Raw genomic sequence first — 20315 nt, forward strand, 5'->3', positions numbered from 1 at the left:
CTTTCATAACATGTATCTAGGAATAGAAATAGGTGCTGGAACTATGATTTCATTGGTATAGAGTACTCCCAGTAGGGAAATTTCCTCTACCAACGCAAGCTGGCAACTTCTCTACAACTTATAGTCTTGGAGAGTTTCCTAAAGCACTAAGAAGTTCAATTAGTACTCTTTAGTACTTGCCCAGGGTCATGTACCCAAGTACATGCCAGAGGCAAGACTTGAAACCAAGGTCTTCCTGTCTCTAAAGTTGGTTTTCTGTCCATTATACCATACTTCTCATTATGTCCATGAGGTCATATCTTGCTTTTTTAAATTAAAATTTTTTCATAATTTTGTTCTTAGAATTTTTCAGCTAAAAGGACTTTCCTTCCTCCCTTGGAGGAAAATAAGTGAATATTTAAATATGTAAAGAAACCCATTCACATACAGCTATATTATTAAGTAAGGCCCTTGTAATAATCCTGGTAGGATCTTTTGTGCATTAGAAGTGTATTTCCCCTCTCTTATGAAATCTAAGTTGGCACTTCACTTGTAGAATCTCAAGAAACATTCACTAGTACCTCCATGTTAGCTTTGATCCTTTATTTGAAAGAATAATTCAAGGTTGTTCTTCTGGGATTTACCAGATAATTTAAGAGACAGAACTCTCTAGGAAGATTTATGTCCACAACACTTGATATGTATCCTTAAATATTAATAGTCCCTTTTTTGTTGTCATTTTTCTCCTTCCCTTTCCCCTTCTCCTCTCCCTTTCCCATTTCCCTTCTGATTTCCTTTCTCTTCTCCTCTGGTCCACACAGGGTATCCCACCCTAACCTGCCCAACGGAATGAAAATCATCAAAACCTCTAAGGTATCTAGAGGTTTAGAGACTCGATTTCTTTCTTAAGGCCATGCCTTAATCACTCTGGCTGTCATTGATTAGTCAACAATAGGTCCCAGTCCAGGTCTACAGGGTCATTGTTTGGGCCCAATTACTGTGAATAGCAATTGTTTCTGTTTTGACCAGAAACCTCAGAGGTCTTAGCCTTCTAGATGGATTTTTTTTTTTTTGACTAGGTAAAATAGGCCATTCTTTTCCTCTGCTCTTACCTAGCCTTAATCTCTGAATGGGCTTTGTCAGAGAAATTGAGAAGCTGAGACCTGGGAAAGACCTTAGTTTAAAAAGGCCAACGTCTCCCACTGCATTTGGGGCCATCTCCAGTTGACCTGATCTATGTCTTGCCACTGGACCCAGATGGCTTTGGACAGCCCTTCCTCACTTCAATCCAGTTCACTTGCCAGTCATGACATCTCCTTCCTGGTGTCACGGTCCTCTTCAAGAACAAAGGACAAATAGCAAGCACAACCATGAGATCATTACCATCCCCTTAATAATACATTCTAGAATTTTGCCAGTAATCCAGGTTCACTGCCCTATAGTTTCCAGACTTGTATCTCTTCTCTTTTTTTAAAAAATAAGAACACTTGCCTTTCTCTGGTGCTAAGACATTTTTTCTACTTTTTTAAATTTTCTTTTATTTTTAAAAGTTTTCTTGATGTTTTTTTTATTTAAATTTCATTCAGTGCTAAATCTAGATTATTCACTTCACTCCCCTGATCATCCATGACCTTTCAAAGATCGTTGACCAAGGCTCAGCCATCTTATCTACCGGTTTTTACATTTCCCTGGTGCATAATTTGTCTAGTCTGATAACTAGAATTCACCAAAGGAATGCAGGTCCTCTCATATCTCCCTACTCTTCTTATGCTTTTAATCCCTGTTAGCCATTTTTTTCCAGCTCAAAAGCTGACATTAGCTGCTCTTGCTTCCACTTTTTTATATACACTTCTTAAAAAAAATTAAGTTGGCCAATGAGTTTCTTGAGCAACTGTATGAAACTTTAAACAACTCCTTTTCCTCATCATAATTAGCTTGTTTATATCTTCAGAATTTTATTCTGAATCTAGGGCGTACAAGGGACAGAGCACTTGACCTGGAGATTCCAGTTCAAATCTGGCTTAGGACGCATACTAGTTGTATGTCCCTAGGCAAGTCACTTAACTTTTATTTGCCTCAGTTTCCTTCTCTGTAAAATGGGGATAATAATACCCTACTTCCCAATAACCTACTTCACAAGGTTATTGTAAGAATCCAATGAGATAATTGTAAAGCCTTTAGCATAATGATTGATACAGAGCTATCTAAATGTTCATTATTACTACTATTGTGAAGAACTTTTCATTCTCAAGCATTTAAATACTAATATGGCAGAACTGGCTTTTCTTGGAATTTGAACTGCTATAGTCTGGAATAAGAGTTACAACAAACAATCACAAGTAATCTGTTCACAGGCCCTTGAACTTTCTTTGTCCTAAGATTCCCCAAAGAGGCCAAAGGAGTAAGAACCACTTGTACTTTCTCTATCAAACACTAGGGGTCTCTGTACCCTGTGTTACAGTTACTGAACTTCAGTTCTGTGGCCCCAACCTGTATTACTGTTCATTCCTATTTTATTTACACAGTAATAAAGTATAGTGGGGAAACGTAATAGGAGCCAGAAGTCCCTGGGTTCTAAGTTTGAGTGTGACCCTTACTAGTTGTGTGAGTCTAGGAAAATCACTAATCCTCTCCAGCCTCATTTTTTTTCTTCTATGAAAGGACGGGTTTGAAATACATGATCCCTGAGATCTATTCCATCTCCAAATCAATGATTCTCTGATTTCATTTGGTTGAAATGGTAGAGGAATCCAGCCCTTAAATTTTTTTCAGAAGAACAGCAAATAAAAAGCTTCCTTCTTTTAAGGTTCAAATGCTACACATGGTTGAATGGAAGAGGCAGTATGGTGTAACAGCTCAAGAGTGAACCTCTTCATAAAAGTATGAGCCTTTTAGGTTCATATCCTGCCTTTAACTCAACCTTTCTGTGCCTGGATCAACTCTCTACAACCATAAGCAGAAGAACAATTGCTAATCTGCTTTTCTAGAAATGATTTCCTCACTGGGAGTTCCTTATGTCAGTGAAACTACATCCCCCCACTGCACTATCCCCACCCTAATTACAAAAAAAAACAAATGAACAAAAACCATTCTAAACTGAAAAGTCAGCCACTAGGGTTTCCTAAGTGAAAATATAGAAGGAACCACCAGTTCAATTTCCATTTTTCACTAGATCTAAGGTCCTTTTTACATCAAAGCTTGAAATAGTTAAGTGTGGTAGCACATCCTCCCCCCACCCCACCTGGGGACATAAGCACTTTGTAATCTTTCTCCCTAATCTGTGCACCATTAGTCCTACACCCTACTTTGACATTCTTTCCTACAAATATGTGGTCATCTTTCATTTAAGTAGGACAGGTGGTAAGTAAAGGCAAATAGATAGTACAATGGAAAAAGCACTGGCCTGGGAGAAAAGAGGTTTGGGTTCTCATCCCAGCTCTGTCACTTACTTGCTGAATGATTCTGGACAAATTACAATGCCTAGCATACAGAAGGCACGTAAATGTTTAGTGAGTGAACTGAAATTAATTAATCTGTTTGAGCCTCAGAGTTCTCATTTATAGAATAAATAGGTTGGTCTAGCCTCTCCTAAATCAGACAAACTATAATTACCTATTTCTATGGGAGAAAGCAAGCTTACTTTCCTGCAATCAGTCATTTAAATCATACTTCAACATCCATAGGTTTTATTACACCAAATATTAGTGACAAAAGTGAGAGATGACTGGTGGACAATTAGAGGGCTCCCCTGGTACTCTTATGATGTTAGGACAGAGCAAGAAGGGCCTCCAGCGTACTGAGGAAACTTCTGTTTTCAAACTTTTGGGAGAACATGAACTTAGAGAATGAGCCAGCATGGATTGGCTGTAATCTGCACCTTTGGAGGAAATACCAAGTCACTAAGATCACATATTCACTTGACTATTTAAGTTAGTTTAAATGAGCAATGGAGGCAGCCCTGGCAGTGATGATAGCATCTATTGCCTTTTTTAGTGCAGATTGCTTCCTAAATATAGAAATGTAGCAGCAATAGCCATCTTTATGGCCACTGTTAGAATTTTCCTGAAAAATGAAGTCATCTGAGCCCAGAACCTAATGGACACCTCAAATATAGGCAAGACCAGATTAAAATCTGACAAGTGCCAGTTTGATCTATAATCAGGGCTAACATGACAAAATTTGGTAGACCCTTTGTTTAAAGAGAGTTATCAGTCTAAATAGTTTCACTGATAACTGATAAACAATGACTCTATGGCTACACTTCAGTTAAAATGTAAACTTTCTTGCTTATGAAGAAGCAACATCCAAAACATATTTATATCCTAAACATATTTTTTTAATTGTGATTTGTACAACTTTCATTGTATCTTTAATTCATGTTGTTCCAAGTTCTTTAAAAAGAAGGTATGTCTACTATCTTAATGCCTTAATTCCATGGTAACTTTATATCATCAAAAGAGTTGGTGTAATTTTTAAAATGAATATCTCTTTCCCTTCCTACAGATTGGAATCAATCTTTTGTACTATTAAATTTAGAGGTTCCATAAACTAGATTGGCAGAAACTGCCGTTTGTCCCATAATCAAGGTGGAAACATCAAAGTTGTTGGGAGAGATGTGAGCATATCTCTCTACATAGGTGGAGAGGAAAGAGCAGATGAAAGGAGAGACAGAGAAAGAGGTACAGGGATTTCTCAAATGTACAATTTATCAGTTAAAATTGAACTAATCCCTCCTGACTCACTGTCATTTTCCCTAGCTACACTCAGACTACATTTTCTCCCTCTAAATACATATAAATTTATTATCAGCAGGAAATAAGAGGTAACATTCCATCTCATGGATAAATCATGAGCTTTTTCAAACAGAATATCACATGTTCAGTGTGCCTTAACTATTGGAAATAAAGCTTTAGGAAAAAATTAGATTAATAAATGTAAAAACAGCTTATGTGCAGTCCATAAATGTAACCATCACCATCATCACTAGTATTTATATAGCACTTTAAACATTGCAATCAATTAATTAATAATCATTTATTAAGTACCTATTCTGTGCCAGGCACTGTGCTAAGTGCTGGAGATACAAAAAAGATGCAAAAGATAATCCCTGACTTCAAGGACCTTAGACTCTAATATTGGAAACAGCATTCAAACAAATAAACACAAAGGAAACTATATGTAAGATAAATAGGAAATTATTACTAGAAAGATTAGAATTAAGAGGGATAGAAAAAGCCTTTCTGTTGTAAGTTTTGGATTTTAGTTGGTACTTAAAGGAAACCAGGGAGATCAGTGGGCAGATTGGAGGAGGGAAAGCATTCCAGACATGGGAGGGAGACAGAGAGAATGCCCAGAGTCTTGTTCATGGAACAACCAAGAGGCCAGTGTCATTAGACTGAAGAGTATATATCAGGAAGTAAGGTGTAAGAAGACTGAAAAGGTAGGATACATAAAGGGTTTTGAATGGCAGAGAATTTTAAAATATATTTGCTCCTAGGGGTAATAGGAAGTCCCTGGGGCAGAGCAGGGAAGGGAAATGATGGGACCTGTGATTTAGGAAAATTACTTTCTTTAGATATTTTAGCTCATATGATCTTCACAACAACTGTTTATAAGCACTATTTTATCCCCATTTTAGAGATTAGAAAACTGAGAATAAGAGAGGTTAAGTGATTTCCATGATCCCTCAGCTAGAAAGTATCTGAAGCAAACTTTAAACTCAGGTCAGCTTGACTACATCTAAAACTAGAATGCGTTATATTCCAAACACATTGGTCATGGTTTAAAGCAACTTACCTGTCCAAGGTATCATCAGAGCTGTACCGAGTAATTGTGACTTTCTGCTCATCCCTTTCATTTTTGCTCCTATTGCCAAAAGAATACATCAAAAAAATTAATAAAATAACAAAGATGATTGAAAATTATCATGCGCTTGGGAAAAACCTGCTATATTAAGGTAGATAGATAAAAGATACACATATTAACATAATTAGATTTTAGAAAAACTACTGTGGGAAATACAAGCCTACCTGGATACTAACTTAAACATCCATTAGGTTGTAAGCCACTTTGTCCAGGTCCTTTTCACTATCATAGGCTGACCTCAAGGACATTCAAATTTTTCTTCAATAATTTTAGCATTTGGCTCCTCCTCTTTTCCTTCAGTTCCTCCCTGGCTATCATCCTTGTTTTTTAGGAAATTAAATATATGTAGTGATTTACATTTTGACAATTCTCCTGATGTTTAACTCTTTAGTGTCCATCTCAGCTCCACAGACTTCCATTTCAGCTACCTATCAACAAATAATAACAATATTGGCTATGTTTACATAATGCTTAAAGCTTTGCCAAGTGTTTTACATAGACGATCCCACTTGATCATCACAATAATCCTATGAGATAAGTATATTATTAACTCATTTTATAGATGAAGAAACTGCAGCTTTCAGAGGTTGATTTGTCCATATACACAAAGCTAGGGAGGTGACTAAGGAGGGATTTGAAATCAGATCCTCTGATTCAGAATTTGAGAATAGGAAGGAACCTAGTCATTAAAGGAAACTTCATTATAAAATATCTGACAGATGTCCATTCATCCTCTGCTGGGCAGGATCCACTTGCTCTCAAATCAGCCCACTGCACTTTTTGGACAACTCTGTGAAGTGCTTTTTCCTGACATTAAACCTAAATTTTCTTCTTTGGAAGTTCTACCCATTGCTCCTGGTTCTGCCCTCTACGGCCAATCAGAATAAATTTAACATCTCCTTCAAGACAGCCCTTCAAATACCCGAAGACAGCTATCATGTCCTCCTCACTTAAATATTCTCCAAACTAAACATGCCCAGAGCCTTCAGATAAACTTATGGTGTGGATTCAAGACCTTTCACTATTTTGGTTGCTCTCCTCCGGAAAATCTCCGTCTTATCAAAATTCAAATTCAGTGTTCTACCCATTATGCCATCATATTATGAACTGCTCTACTTCAAAAGACAAAAGCAGCAGTATATTGGTAAATGTTTAATAACCAGCTCTTCCCTCAAAAAATACTTTTATGTTTAATCTACATCATTAATATTTTCTCCATTATTTTCTTAAGTCTAAATAATCAACAAAGCAACAAATAAACAAGCTCTGATCTGTAGCATTTATTGATTTCTGAGGTGGAAATGCTCACGCTAAAAATTTAGCAATTTAATTTTAATTTTTTTTGCACATGAAACTGCAAATCTATTATGTACAACTTGCTATTCCTTTTAAGTATATAAAAAAGTTATCATGTAATTTTTTTGTCCTTTTTTTCTTCCCTCTTCTCCTAGAGATGGTTACCATTAGACACAACTGTGTATTTATGTATGTATATATATATAAAACATGTATATATGCTATATATGTATACATATAGTTGATATACTATAATATATCAACATATGTTATAATATATATTACATATAATAGATAATATATAAGCATGCATACATACATATGTATGTATAAATATATGTATTTATATGTATGTGCATATATGTGTGTGTTTGTATGTATGTCTGTGTGTGTGTGTGTGTAATCATTATACACATATTTCTATCTACTCATTCCTTCACACTGGTTCTAGCACACCCCTGAGCTGAATCCTATCCCCTATGCCTGTGTCTCCCATTTTCTAATGAATAAAGCCTGTTCCAAAATTTTTCCACTCTCTTCCATGATCTGTGATGACCTAGGCAAAGTAGGATAAGAGGGTAGTGGAAGTGCAGATAGGAGTTTGAGGAGAGTGAAAGAGATATTGAAAGAAATCAAGTCCAAACTCCTTATTTTAAAAATGAGGGAACTCAACTCCAGAGTGGTTAAGTGATTTGCCTGAGCTTACAATTAATAAGTTATAAAAACAGGTTGAACTTCTAAGTCCAAATACAGAGCTTTTCCTATTATATTCTGCTGTCTTCCCAGGCATGAGTTCTTTCAACTTCACTCTCCATGCCTCAAGACTTATCTATTTTTATCCATCCCTTTCTCCTGCCCTCCTACAAAAAGATAGACTCTTTCCAAAAGTTAAGCTATCCACACGCACCCTTGATTCCAAACACTTTTGAGGCCTCAATTCATCAAGCATTCCTTTTTTTCCCCTAGTATCCTCATATTCTCCCTTCTAGCTTCTTCTCATCCATATAAAATTATATTCAACTCTTCCTCATAAAGACCTTTCTTCTATTTATTATCCCTTCAAGCTACCCCTCCATTTCTTTCATCCCTATTTTTGCCAAACTTTCAGAAATGTTCTAAGATGAATGTACTAAGATGTCTACTAATACTTCCTACCCGTCTACTTACTCACCAACCTTTTGTAACCAGGCTTCAGGACTTGCCATTCTAGTGATATTGCTTTCTCAGAGGTCATCAATTTCCTCCTACTCATCAAATTAATTAAGTTCTTTAGTCTTCATCTTCCTCGATATTTCTGTAGTTTCTGATAATGTTTATTATATCCTTCTGCATACTCATTTTTTTTTGGTTTCCATTTCACTTCAGTCTCCTGAATCTCCTACTTCTCTGACCACTTCTCTCTTTCATTGGTTTATCTTTTTCCTCCAACTCCCTTAGATGGTGGAGCTCCTTCAAAGCTCTGTCTTTTCTTCTTTCTCTATACTCTCTTTCTTGGCAATCTGATCCACTTCCATCACTTTAACCATTCTCTCTCTGAAGACAACTCTCAAACCTGCATCTCTAGTTTTAATGTCTCTCCTGAGTCACAGACCTATGTTTCTAGCTCTTTACCAAATATCTGTCAGAATGTCCCATAATCACCTCAAATACAATATATCAAAAGCATAATTCATCATTTACCCTCCTCCCCTAAACCTGTTTCTCCTCTTGACTTCCTCATTCCTAAGAGTAACACCATTATTTTCACAGCTACCTAGGCTCAAAAGCTTTGAGTCACTTTTGACTCTTCCCTTTCACTAATCCCTCAGTTTAATCATTTGCCAAATCTTGTCAATTTTACCTCTTCAATATCTCCTTCATTCATACCCTCCTTTCTAAGAGTGATAATTCCCAATTAATAGTGGTTTGAGGTGTATAAAGTCCTTTCCTCACAACAGCCCTGGCGGATAGGTAGCATAAGTGTCATTATTCCCATGGTAACCAGAGACTGACACTTGTACAGACCCTATCAGATTGTTTGATTGATTTTCCATGTGGACAGGCTGACAGCCCTCTTCCTGGTGTCATTGCCATGTAGGATGGAAGTGCCTTGAATAGACTGCTGGACATTCATGGACATTCTATAACACATAGGTAACCATGTGTTGAAAGGTGACTCTTTGGCCATGGAGGCTTTCAAGAAGACCCATCAGTTTTAGTTATTTCTTCTTTGCCTCATTCAATGATTCTGCTCAAGGCATTCAATGAGAGATTATAACTGTAAGAAGAGATATCATAGTGCTTTCTCCCCTCTGAGGCCATAGGGTCCCAAGAAAGGGCCTTGATCCTTGGCTTCTGTGTTTGTTCTTTACTATTCTAGATGAAGGAAGTATAATCTCCATATTCTTGTGAATTTCAAAAGATCCAAAGGGTATCTTGGCATCCCAGTATTACAGGATATGGGTGAGCAGCCAACCCAGCATCAATGTACCAGAAAGCAAGGAGCAACTTTTGGGAGTGATCTTCTAGATTTGTGTCAGGAGTAGTGGAGATAAGAACTCAATGAAATTTAGGCTTGAAATTTATGATACTAATGCTATGAAGGAACTGAGCTAATTCTTCAGCCTTCTAGAGAAAAGGTATATGGGAGAGTATTAGAAGAAATATTTATACTTTATTCTTTCTAGGTATTCAAAGTAAGCACAACTTTTTAAAATGGAACTAAGGCACCAGTCATTGGCACCTAAAGTAGAAGGATCTCTGCTGGCAAAGACTTGAGCTGATGACAACAGAGAAAAAAGAGAGTCCAAATCCCTTAGGGTACTCTTAAACCCTTAAGAGGAAATATAGCCAGATTGGCTCTGGAAGCAGGAGCCATAGTAAACTCACTGCCATTTTATAGGTGACAAAACTTAGTTCAGAAAGTTCTAATGATTTATCTGAAAGGACTCAGTAAATGGCAGGGCCTGAATTCCAACCTAGTTCTTAGGATTCTCAATATAACATACATTCGGCTATACAATGCTAATTTTCATTCTAATCTCACTGAAATTTCCCAAATTCAGGTATGAATTATCTCTGACCTAACTTAATTCATTAGTTTCTTAACTGGTTTCCCTGCCTCTAGTCTCTCTCTCTACCCATAAATCATCCTTTTTACTACTTCCAGATTAATAATCTTCCTAAATCATAGTTCTAAACTTTTCATTACACTGCTTAAAGTCTTTCAATGGTTTTCCATTGATTAATGAACTAAATCCAAATATATTCTATTAACCAATTAACTCACCTATCCAATCTTGCTTAGTTCATACTACTTCTATGTATTCTACAATTTAGCCAACTTGCACTATTTATCATTCTTTGACCTCAGCTCACATATTCCTATCTCTGTCCCTTTTCCTTTACTGTTTTTTATTTAAGAAAATTTATTTGTCTCCATGTTTGCCTCTTAACATCCCACTCATCCTTTCAAATACTGTTTCCTTCCTGAATCCTCTAGCTTTTATATCTAGAAATATCTCTCCCTATGAACTCTCTTGGCACTTTAGTCTTTTTTTAAACCTATTCAATGGCTTTTCCCCACATTTTACTTAGTATTTTAGATATTTTTGTATATATCTTACTTTCCATACTAGATTGGCAAGTCTTTCAAGGCAAGAATCTGTCTTAGCATCTATCAAGGGGCCCTGCATATAGTAGGTGCTTAATAAATGTTTACCATTTGATGAATTAGAATGAATTAAATGAATGAATTTATATGAACTAAATATAACTGAATAGAATAAAAAAGGAAATAATACTTCTTAAAATAAAGATACTTATTTTTAATACCAATATTTTCCTAGAGTTGTTGTATAGATGCAAGTCATGGAATACTACAGTATCCAAAAACTGAAACTGAAGATCACTTAAGGAACAAAGTCTAGATGTGTGGTGGGTTAGGGTAGATAGTAGCACATCAAAAACAAATTTTAAAGGAGAGGGTATAAAGAATGACATAAAATAAATAAACAGGCAAAAAAAATAGAGTGACTGGTCATGCGTCATGGGCAAGGGATTACTATTAGGCATCTTATGTTCCACTGATGTCTGTATAATGACAAGTAAAAGTCAGGAAGATGCCCAGCATTTTGGGTGAGCCTCCTTTGCTGAACTTTTGAGAAGGCATGAACAACTGTAGCTTCAAGTAGGAAGACGTAGATAGATTTCTATCTGCATTGCTGGAGGGAATACCCACAACAGCAAGATAATAAGTCCATTCGAGTACTTGAGAATAGGAAAAAATGACAGCCAACCTAATTATCCATGCTAATAGAAGAATCCTTTCTGTACCCAATTATCCAAACCACAATGTGACATGTGCACATTGGGAATCAGAATATGCAAATCATATAACATAATATGTAAATTGGATAAGAGCTAATACATACTGCTATCGGTATTGTTAATTACTGTGTAATAAAATCTTTTTTCCTGGTAATCAGCTATCTTGTGCAGGCAGACATTTAGCTCCATCACAATCTAGTTTTGGGTACAAAAATAATTGCTTCTTGGTACATCTGAAAAATCTAAATGGCAAACAATAGGTGGTTGAGTATTAATTCATTATATGTAACTAGTAATTCTTAGCAGGTAATGGTAAGAGGCATCGCGCATATTAGCAGGCTGTAACATTTTAGCATCAACTCCTTTGTGCAAGAGAAGTGGCATGAAAGATATCATCCCAGATATGAATGACCAGTAAGGAGATGGGTGAGAATGACAGACAATAAACAGATAGTTCAAGTGTTATCTAGCAAGTGGCAAAAGTTCTAGAAGTCAGTCCTCCACCATGTCAGAAGCATGAATCCTCTATGGAAGATTTAAAGGAGGATATGACAGAAAAATGCACTTTCATTCATTCAATAAGCATTTATTAAGCACCCACTATTTGCAAATATGAAAGACAGATGAATAGAGAGCTGACTCTGAAGCCAGGAAATCCTGAATTCAAATCTTGCCTCTGACACGTTGGATTTTTGATTCTGGACAAGTGACTTAACCTCTTAGTTCTCTAGACAACTCTTTAAGACTACAAGTTGAAGAAAAGGTGCTGACTTGCATTGGCAGAGGGGATTACATCACATAGGAGTTTTCCATTCTGTTGAAATCACAGTCATCCTATTTCTGATAGATTTAGCCCTTCGCAGCAATGCAAGAACCTAAAACATTCCCGAAGGACTCTTGAGGCAAAACACCATCCATATTCAGAGAAAGAACTATGGAGTCAGAATGCAGACTGAAACAAACTATTTTCTTTTGTGTTATGTTTTGATTTGGTTTGGTTTTTCTCATGATTTCTCCCATTCATTTTAATTCTTCTATGCAACATGACTAATGTGAAAATGTGTTTAATAAGAATGTAAGTGTGGAACCCATACAAGATTACATGCCATCTTGGGGGAGAAAATTTATAAAATAAATACAAGAATAAAAACAAGACAGTCTCTACCCTCAGGAAGCTCAAGTTCTGCTAGGAGGATGATAGGGCATGGATTGCTATTTGGACTTGTAGAGGGTGCACCCACGCAGATGAGATCACAGATCCATTTAATAAATGGATAATTGCTGTGTTCATTCTTCATTGCCTAAGAAGACCATGACATCAGAGAAATGATGACATGACTTGTACTTGACTTTGTTTTGAGTGAGGGAAGACTGTACAGGTCACCAGCCTCACTTCTCCTCCAGAGCCATCGGAATGCAGTGAGTGACCAGATATTCATCAGCATGACTGGAGATGACCCAGGATGCACTGGGAGACCTTGGCCCCTTTGGATAATTAACAGTAACAAGAAAAGGAAGTCATTTAGTATGCAATCAGCTTAGTTTTCAAATCACCTTTCGACGAGGCTACTAAAAAATACTAGCTGAAAATGAAGCATACACACAAGATGTTCCAGACCTAAATGAAAAACTTTAAATTAATGCTGTTGATTATGTGTTACCTATCCAAGAGTTTTGAAATAGTTGAGGGTAAAATTGGGGGACTGATGACCAAGCTGTGTGACCTGTCATTACAAATGGTTACTCTGATCACTGCACAGACCTACTTGGGGAAAGACTGTAAAGAGAAATCTGGCACTAGGAATTCTGTGTGGGGATGAGTAAGCATGTAGATAGACAAAGGAGAATATGATATTCAACCTCATTTAATCACATTAAAAAATAACTGGTCAAGCAGTTAGGTGGTGAAGTGGAGAAAATACAGGATCTGCCGTAAGGAAGCTCTAAGTTTGAATCCAGACACAAACGCTTAATATCTTTGTGACTCTGGGCACTCTGTAACCTAACCTCTCTCAGATTCCTCTCTTAGCCTCAGTTTCCTCATCTGTAAAATGGGAATAATCATAGCACCTACCTTCTAGGGTTGTTGTGAAGATCAAATGAGTTAATGCTAACTGTTCTTGTTGCTGTTACTGTAGACAGAGGAGGGCAAAGAAAGATAGTAAAGGGCCCTGAATTAATGACATATGAGAGTTGATTAAAGGAAATGAACTTGTTTAATCTAGAGGGAAGAATTGGGTGGTGATGATAGCCATATTGAAATATTTGAAAGGCTATCATGTAAGGTGGAATTAGACTTCTTCTATTTGGCTACCAAGGCCAGAGCCAAGAAGAAGGTGGGTGGAAATTTCTACAAAGTGAATTTAGGCTTGGTTTCAGGAAAACCTTCCTAAAGATTAGAGCTGTCCAAAAATCAAATGGTTTGCCTTGAGGAGAGATAGTTTGCTCCTCCTTGGAAGTCTTCAGGTGAAGTTGGCTTACCATTTGTCTCCATTATACTTTAGCAGGAATTCTCATAAGTTCAACTAGATGGTCTTTGAGTTTTCTTCCAACTCTCAAATTCTGTGATTCTGTGAGAGTTCTGATTTTTAAAAATCCCATATAAAAGATTGTTTAAAAAAGCTAAGTTGTCATTGAATAGCAGAGGATATTTTTTTCATAGAGATTGAATAAATCTAGGAAACAAGGGTTAAATGGTCATGAGGAGAGAGGCAGGAGGGGGAGGAGTAAAAATATTAATAGTAGAGTGTCCCAGTCTTATATGATGTTTTATAAATGATCTGGAAGAGGAAGTCCACAAGAAATTCTTCAGCTTTGAAGATGTGGCTAGACTATTTTGGATAGGGAAATGTCAAGTTAAAACTAAACTACTATAAAATCTCTAAAGCCTGCCTGAGTGGGAAGAAAAGTGACAATTAAGATTTCATGTGGGTGAGTGTAAAGTGATCTCAACTATATTTAGAGGATTACAGCTTCTGGGCTGTTAATTACCACTCAGAAATCTAGGTTGGACTTAATGGCCATGGGAAGTCCCTTCTAACCCTCAAATGCTGTGATTCTGTGAGAGAAGTTTTGATCTAGGAGTCATAGTGAACTATTCACAGAAGTCCAAAATTGGCTAGGGAACAAAAAGCAGAGAAAATATGACAGCAATATTTCAAGGATCTCTTTTCATTGATGTTCAATGAACCATGGTGCCAGTTGGCAACCTGTGCTCCCCACTCCTCTTCCAATCCATGACTTTAATAGTTGGTTTCAGAAACTCCTTTTGGACAAAAATCAATTCCCAACCTGTTGGCTAACTGCTGTCAAGGAGTTTCCCCAACATTATCAAGGTTGCTTTTTGGAGAACAACTACCCCATCCTTTGTCAGGCCCATCTATACGTGTTTCTAACTTGGTAATACTTTCCAGAGCTTATACAACACTGGCACGACTCTCATTATCAATTCTTAGTCTTCAACCTTCTTGACTGCTGCATTTGACACAGCATAAAAAGTCTGTGAATATAGTGAAAATTGACTTGTTTTCAAATCCTAGAAGATCAGAAACTGGGATAGTTATTGATATTTGAAGATGTGGTTTCAGGACATATATAAAAGAAATGCAAATTTATAGAAAGAGTAGCACCACCTGAAAAGGTGGTCCAAGAGAAAACAAAACCCAGCTCAAATCAAATAAAAAATCAGGGTTTAGAAAACTTCTCAGGTTTTTTGAAGCACCCCTTTAACCTTTTGGGACTGATATCTTGAAAAGAAAACATCTACTCCTACTCAACATGTCTTTTTGGCACTGTCAGAGAAAGAATAATGGGCAAGTTGCTGTCAGACCCTGCTCGGGATACAGCTACAGCAGGTTAAGCAGGAAGAAAAAGGAATAAGGCATGATCATCTACCCTAGGGGATATATGGTAAAGAACCAGCAAATTGTCATCACTGACAGATGGGATTCCATAGATGCCCTCTGCCTATTCTTGACCCTTTCAATCTGACTAGCTTTCCTAGAATTAGAAACCTGTATATTTTTTGGTCATTTGCCTTGGATTTGCCCTTTACAACTTCCCTGTCCCTATTGGTCTTTTTCTCAGCTCCTGCCCATCTGCATGCAGACTATCCCAATGCTTAGCTCTCCAAGCTAGAATCTCCTTACCTCTCACTCTCACTGCAATCAAGAACCTGCTTAGACTCCTCCCAGGCCTCTATATTTTTTTCTGTACTATGCCTTACAACTTCAGCTACCTCACCTACCGCAGGGTGGAAAAGCTAATATTTTCCCAGGGCCCCTTCCAGGGCTAACCTCACCACTGGGACATCTGATAGAATAGCTGGAGAATTTATCTGATTAAAAAAAAACATAAGGGGCAGCTAGGTGGCACAGTGAATAAAGCACCGGCCCTGGAGCCAGGAAGACCTGAGTTCAAATCCAACCTTAGACACTTGACACTTATTACCTGTGTGACCTTGGGCAAGTCACTTAATCCTGATTGCCTTGCCTTCCCCCTCCAAAAAAAAAAAAAACCAAAACTTACTACTATAATTTTCTGATGGACATGTTGTGATGATTATGTTTTTCTGATATACTTTGACACTTCCATTTAAGTAATATGAGATCTGAATCCCAGATCTGACATTATATCCTGGGTGAAACTTACTAGCTCTTGTCCAAATTACTAGACTTCTCTGAAACACAGTTTCTTCATGTGTAAATTGGGAATCATACTTTCAATACCCATTTCACAGAGTTATTGGGAGGAAAACTTTGAAATTATAAGTTATTATTTATGTACTGTAGAAGTCATTTCTATAAATTCTATATTGGATTTCCCTATTGGATTCGTGTTGGCATTTGAAGCTTCTGAGTTCCTTCTGATTTTGCGTTTCATTTAACATTTACCAGTCATGCTTATTTGCTTTCAAGTTCTATATAATTTGAAATACTTTCATGAAAACTTACAACAGTTTCTAGAGAGGAGATAAGTTTGGACGATCCCAAAGGGTAAGAAAGTTTAAGATCTTAAATTATATATCAGAGAACTAGAAGTGACTTCGGGGGCTGTCTAGTTCAACCCCCTCAATTTACAGATAAAGCAACTAAGTTCAAGGAAGGTTAAGTGACTTCCCCAAAATTATACAGCTAGTAAGTGACAGGGTTGAAATTGAACCCATGTTCAATTTCACCAGATCCAAGAATGGTCCCTTCCATATTTCAAGGGTCATTTCTCTGAGACTAAAGGACCTTTCTAAGGGAGAGGGAATTTAAAAAAACAAGAATAATTCATAATTACATAGCTTTTTGATCTTTTAGAATCATATTTCCTAATGGTTTCTTTTACTCCCACCAAGTAATCCATCTCAAACTGGTAGTCCGGCAATACATCATGTTACTTATTTGTTAACCATACTTTTTTTCCCAAAGTACTCTGGTTAATTATAGTTGGAAAGACTACTACAGGACACTTCTCCTTCCTCTTTCCAAATTCATAATTATGTTGCAAGACTCTCCTAAAACCTCATGTACCCAAAGAGTTAAGGAATTCCTCACATTTGCCACTATTAATCAGTGGTTAGGCAAGCATTTCTAACCAAATCAGCAGCTTTCCCTTGGTATCCCATTATTTGAAACTTCTGCTAAAGCATTCATATACCTTGACTGAGATACCCACCTGTCTAAGGCCTCATGAGAAGCATGTCGATTGAGCACCACTCTGCCATAGTTTTCATCTCTGCAGATTAAAAAAAAATAGTTCATAGAAATAGTTACTACAGCATTTGGTAAATACAAAACAAAGGATAAAGGAAAAAAAGACCTCACAATTCTCTGGCAAAGGTTCCTTCGTTTCACTGCAGGCAAAAGAAAACAAGCATCTATTTATTTTAACCAGTCCCCACTTGACTGCTCATGAGGACATGAAAATAGTCTGTCAGTACAAAGGGCAATTTTTCTAATGTGTCCCATGACATTTCCATGAAGTTCAACAACTGTGTCAATTTTTCATCAGGGTGTGGGAACACGGGACCACCTACTTTTCAATGTATTTCAAACAGATTGTTTTAAAGCAGAAAGGCAGATTCATAAGCCTAACCTAATCTAGGTAAGCAGTTGAGCTTATATGAGGATTACTATGTGTTTATTTGAAAAACCTGGTAGATTTCACTTCAGATATCCAGGCATTTTAATTTGAAATTGTAGAATAATGGGCTTATAGATCTAGAAAGGACCTTTAAAGGCTATCAGATCAAATCCCTTTAGTTTACAGATGAAGCCCAGAGAGGGCAAAGTGCCTAACATTCCTTTCCACAGTAAAAAAAAAAAAAAAAAAAAAAAAAACCTTTAGGAAAAATAAACAACAAAAAGGCTAATCATTCAAAAGAGAAAATATGTTTTAGGTCTCTGAAACTATAGGTTCGCTAGTTAGAACAGATCCTCATGTTTGCTATCCAAAAGCCATACCTACTTTACTTTGTATAATAAGCTGAAAAGGAAACTAAGAAGCTTGGGCAATTTTAGGAAATGTCAAAACATGTTGTATGGTCCATGGACATGAGCCAAGGCAGGAAATACGTACATGGAGCTGTATCATATTAGTCCAACCTGAAATACCACATTTTTTTTCTAGCTTTGCTCCCCTAGAGTTCCTCAGTACTGTGAAACTACATTTGATGAATGTAAAAAAATGTATGACTATTTATCAGTTTAGAAAAAATTCTGACCAGTGGGGTTGAAATAATATGATATATATGATGTTATATATTATTATATATAATATAATATATAATATTTACTCTTACTAGCTACTCTAGAGGTCCTGTGCCTTTGCCCTCTTGGATATCAACACCTGTTGATGGTTTACTTGTCTTTCATGACATGCCATGCCATGAAATTGAGAGGGAATGGCAGGAAGAAGGGAAGGCTCTTACCCTTAGGAGAAGAATCACAGACAGACCAGAAGCTGGCCACCTGGAGTAAAAGAAAGGTGTTGCCAAAACCAATTTCCCCTTCAACCTGCAGTGGCCTACATCTGTCTTGTACCTTGTTAAGGAAGTATACTTGGTACAAACCACCATTCATTCTCTCCTGCTGTTGCCTTTGAATAAAGATCCTTGATATTATTGGCACTTGGGTGGATATATATGACATAAATTCTACTACACTAGAACATTAAAAATGCCATATTGGATCAGACCAATGGTTCACATGACCTCACATTTTGATTTTACAGTACCATCCTAGACTGTGTTCAGTTGGGTGCTGTTATCCCAAATATTCCACACATGCCTCTAGCTTAACCAATGAGAAATGCATTATGATGTAGTGCAAGGAATGCTGGGTTTAGAGTCAAGAACCTCAGTGGATACCCTGAATTTTTCACTTACAGTCTGGATTAGTCATTTAATTACTCTGGGCCTTAACTCCTCACCTGTAAAATGAGGGGCAGGACTAGTTGACCTCTAAAGTCTCTTCTAGAAGTTGAAGACCCTATGATTCTAAGATTTAATGATAAATATTAAGGTTTAATTGTATTGATGAACACATGAATCTATATCTCAGCAATGCATGTAGCATATACAGTAAATTTTGGGCCAACATGTGCGTATTCATCAGTGTTCCACAGGGGATAACAATGATGCCACAACAAAAGATCTACATCCTCCCAAGTATGTAATTAGTAAAACTGAAAATTCAGCAAATTCATGGAAAGGTTGAAGAGAAAGAGGAAGCTTGGTTTCATTCTTATAGACTATAAGGTGCTTAAGGGCAAGGATTATTTCATTTTGGCTTTCTATCCCCAGCACCTGGCATGGTACCCAAAACAGAGTAGGCAGTAACCAAATGCTCATTGGTTGGATGATTTTTTTAAATAGAATCTGTCATTTCACTGAAATGACAAACTCTTGATGAGGAAATTCTTTCTACCAATGTAGATGATCACTGCTTTGAAATTTAGTTGCAGAGAGTTGCCTGTGCACCAAGACATTTAGTGAGTCTGCCAAAGGCTACATAGCCTGTAAAAATTAAGATCGTATTTGAACCCAAGCTTCCTTAACTCTGAGGTCATTTCCTTATCCTCTACACCAGGGCTTCTTAAAACCTTTCCTACTCACAACCCCTTCAGTGCTTCTTAAACTGCAGGTAGAAACCCCATATGGGATTGAGTAGGGATCTCCAAACTTTTTTGATGTCATACTTCTGTTAGTAAAAAGTCTTTGAGTATATACCTCCCTCAACATGTCATTTATTAATTTCTGAATAGTATATGTGAACTACTGTATGAGTAATTATGTATGTGCTAAAACTTACACCAATTTTTAAAGGATAAGATTAGATGAAATAATATTTGATCCCAGAGAGCTAGTAGGGTCTATTTAGTAGGGAAGTGAGGCCTATGCTTTTAGGAAAATCCCTTCAACACCTGTGTGTAGGATGGATTGGAGAAGGGAAATACTACTTGAGTCATTTTAATAGTCCAAAGGTAATCAGAGAATGAACTAGGCTAAAGGCTGTGTGAATAAAATGGGAGATATGTTGTGGAGGCAAAAATGATGAAGCTTGGTAATTGCTTTGACCTGTGCAATGAGGGAAAGAAGTTGAGACTAATACAGTGATGACCATGCATGACTAGAAGGACAGTAGGGCCCTTAGCAGAGATAGGGAAGTTCAAGAAGGGATGGCAGGTTATGAGTTCCATTTAGTACAGACTGAGTCTGAGATGCTGATAATGCAGCAACATCAACATGTCCAGTAGTTAGAGATAAGAGACTGGAACCCAGGAGAAAGATTATAGGGATCTGAAAAGAGATCTAGAAGGGATCTACAAGATGATAGTTAAACTATGGAGGTTAATGATGTCACTAAGTAAAAGACTGTGTA

At 36.9% G+C, this 20315-nt stretch overlaps 1 protein-coding gene across 10 annotated transcripts in view; it reads right to left on the minus strand.

The window, feature by feature from the left end:
- The window catches only part of SCEL (sciellin), a 143240-nt gene that overhangs the window by 90963 nt on the left and 31962 nt on the right, over nt 1-20315 (minus strand). For 8 of the 10 annotated variants that reach the window (XM_072622178.1, XM_072622181.1, XM_072622177.1 and 5 more), the window contains 2 exons: nt 17110-17169; nt 5776-5844 (listed from right to left, as the gene is read on the minus strand). In XM_072622178.1, coding sequence (XP_072478279.1) covers nt 5776-5844; nt 17110-17169 — 129 coding nt within the window. Of the gene's footprint in view, nt 1-5775; nt 5845-8315; nt 8715-17109; nt 17170-20315 lie in introns of those variants that run through there. The other 2 variants (XM_072622182.1, XM_072622183.1) reach the window with 2 other exon arrangements.

Source organism: Notamacropus eugenii, chromosome 6 (assembly GCF_028372415.1).
Source record: "Notamacropus eugenii isolate mMacEug1 chromosome 6, mMacEug1.pri_v2, whole genome shotgun sequence".
Classification (NCBI taxonomy): domain Eukaryota; kingdom Metazoa; phylum Chordata; class Mammalia; order Diprotodontia; family Macropodidae; genus Notamacropus; species Notamacropus eugenii.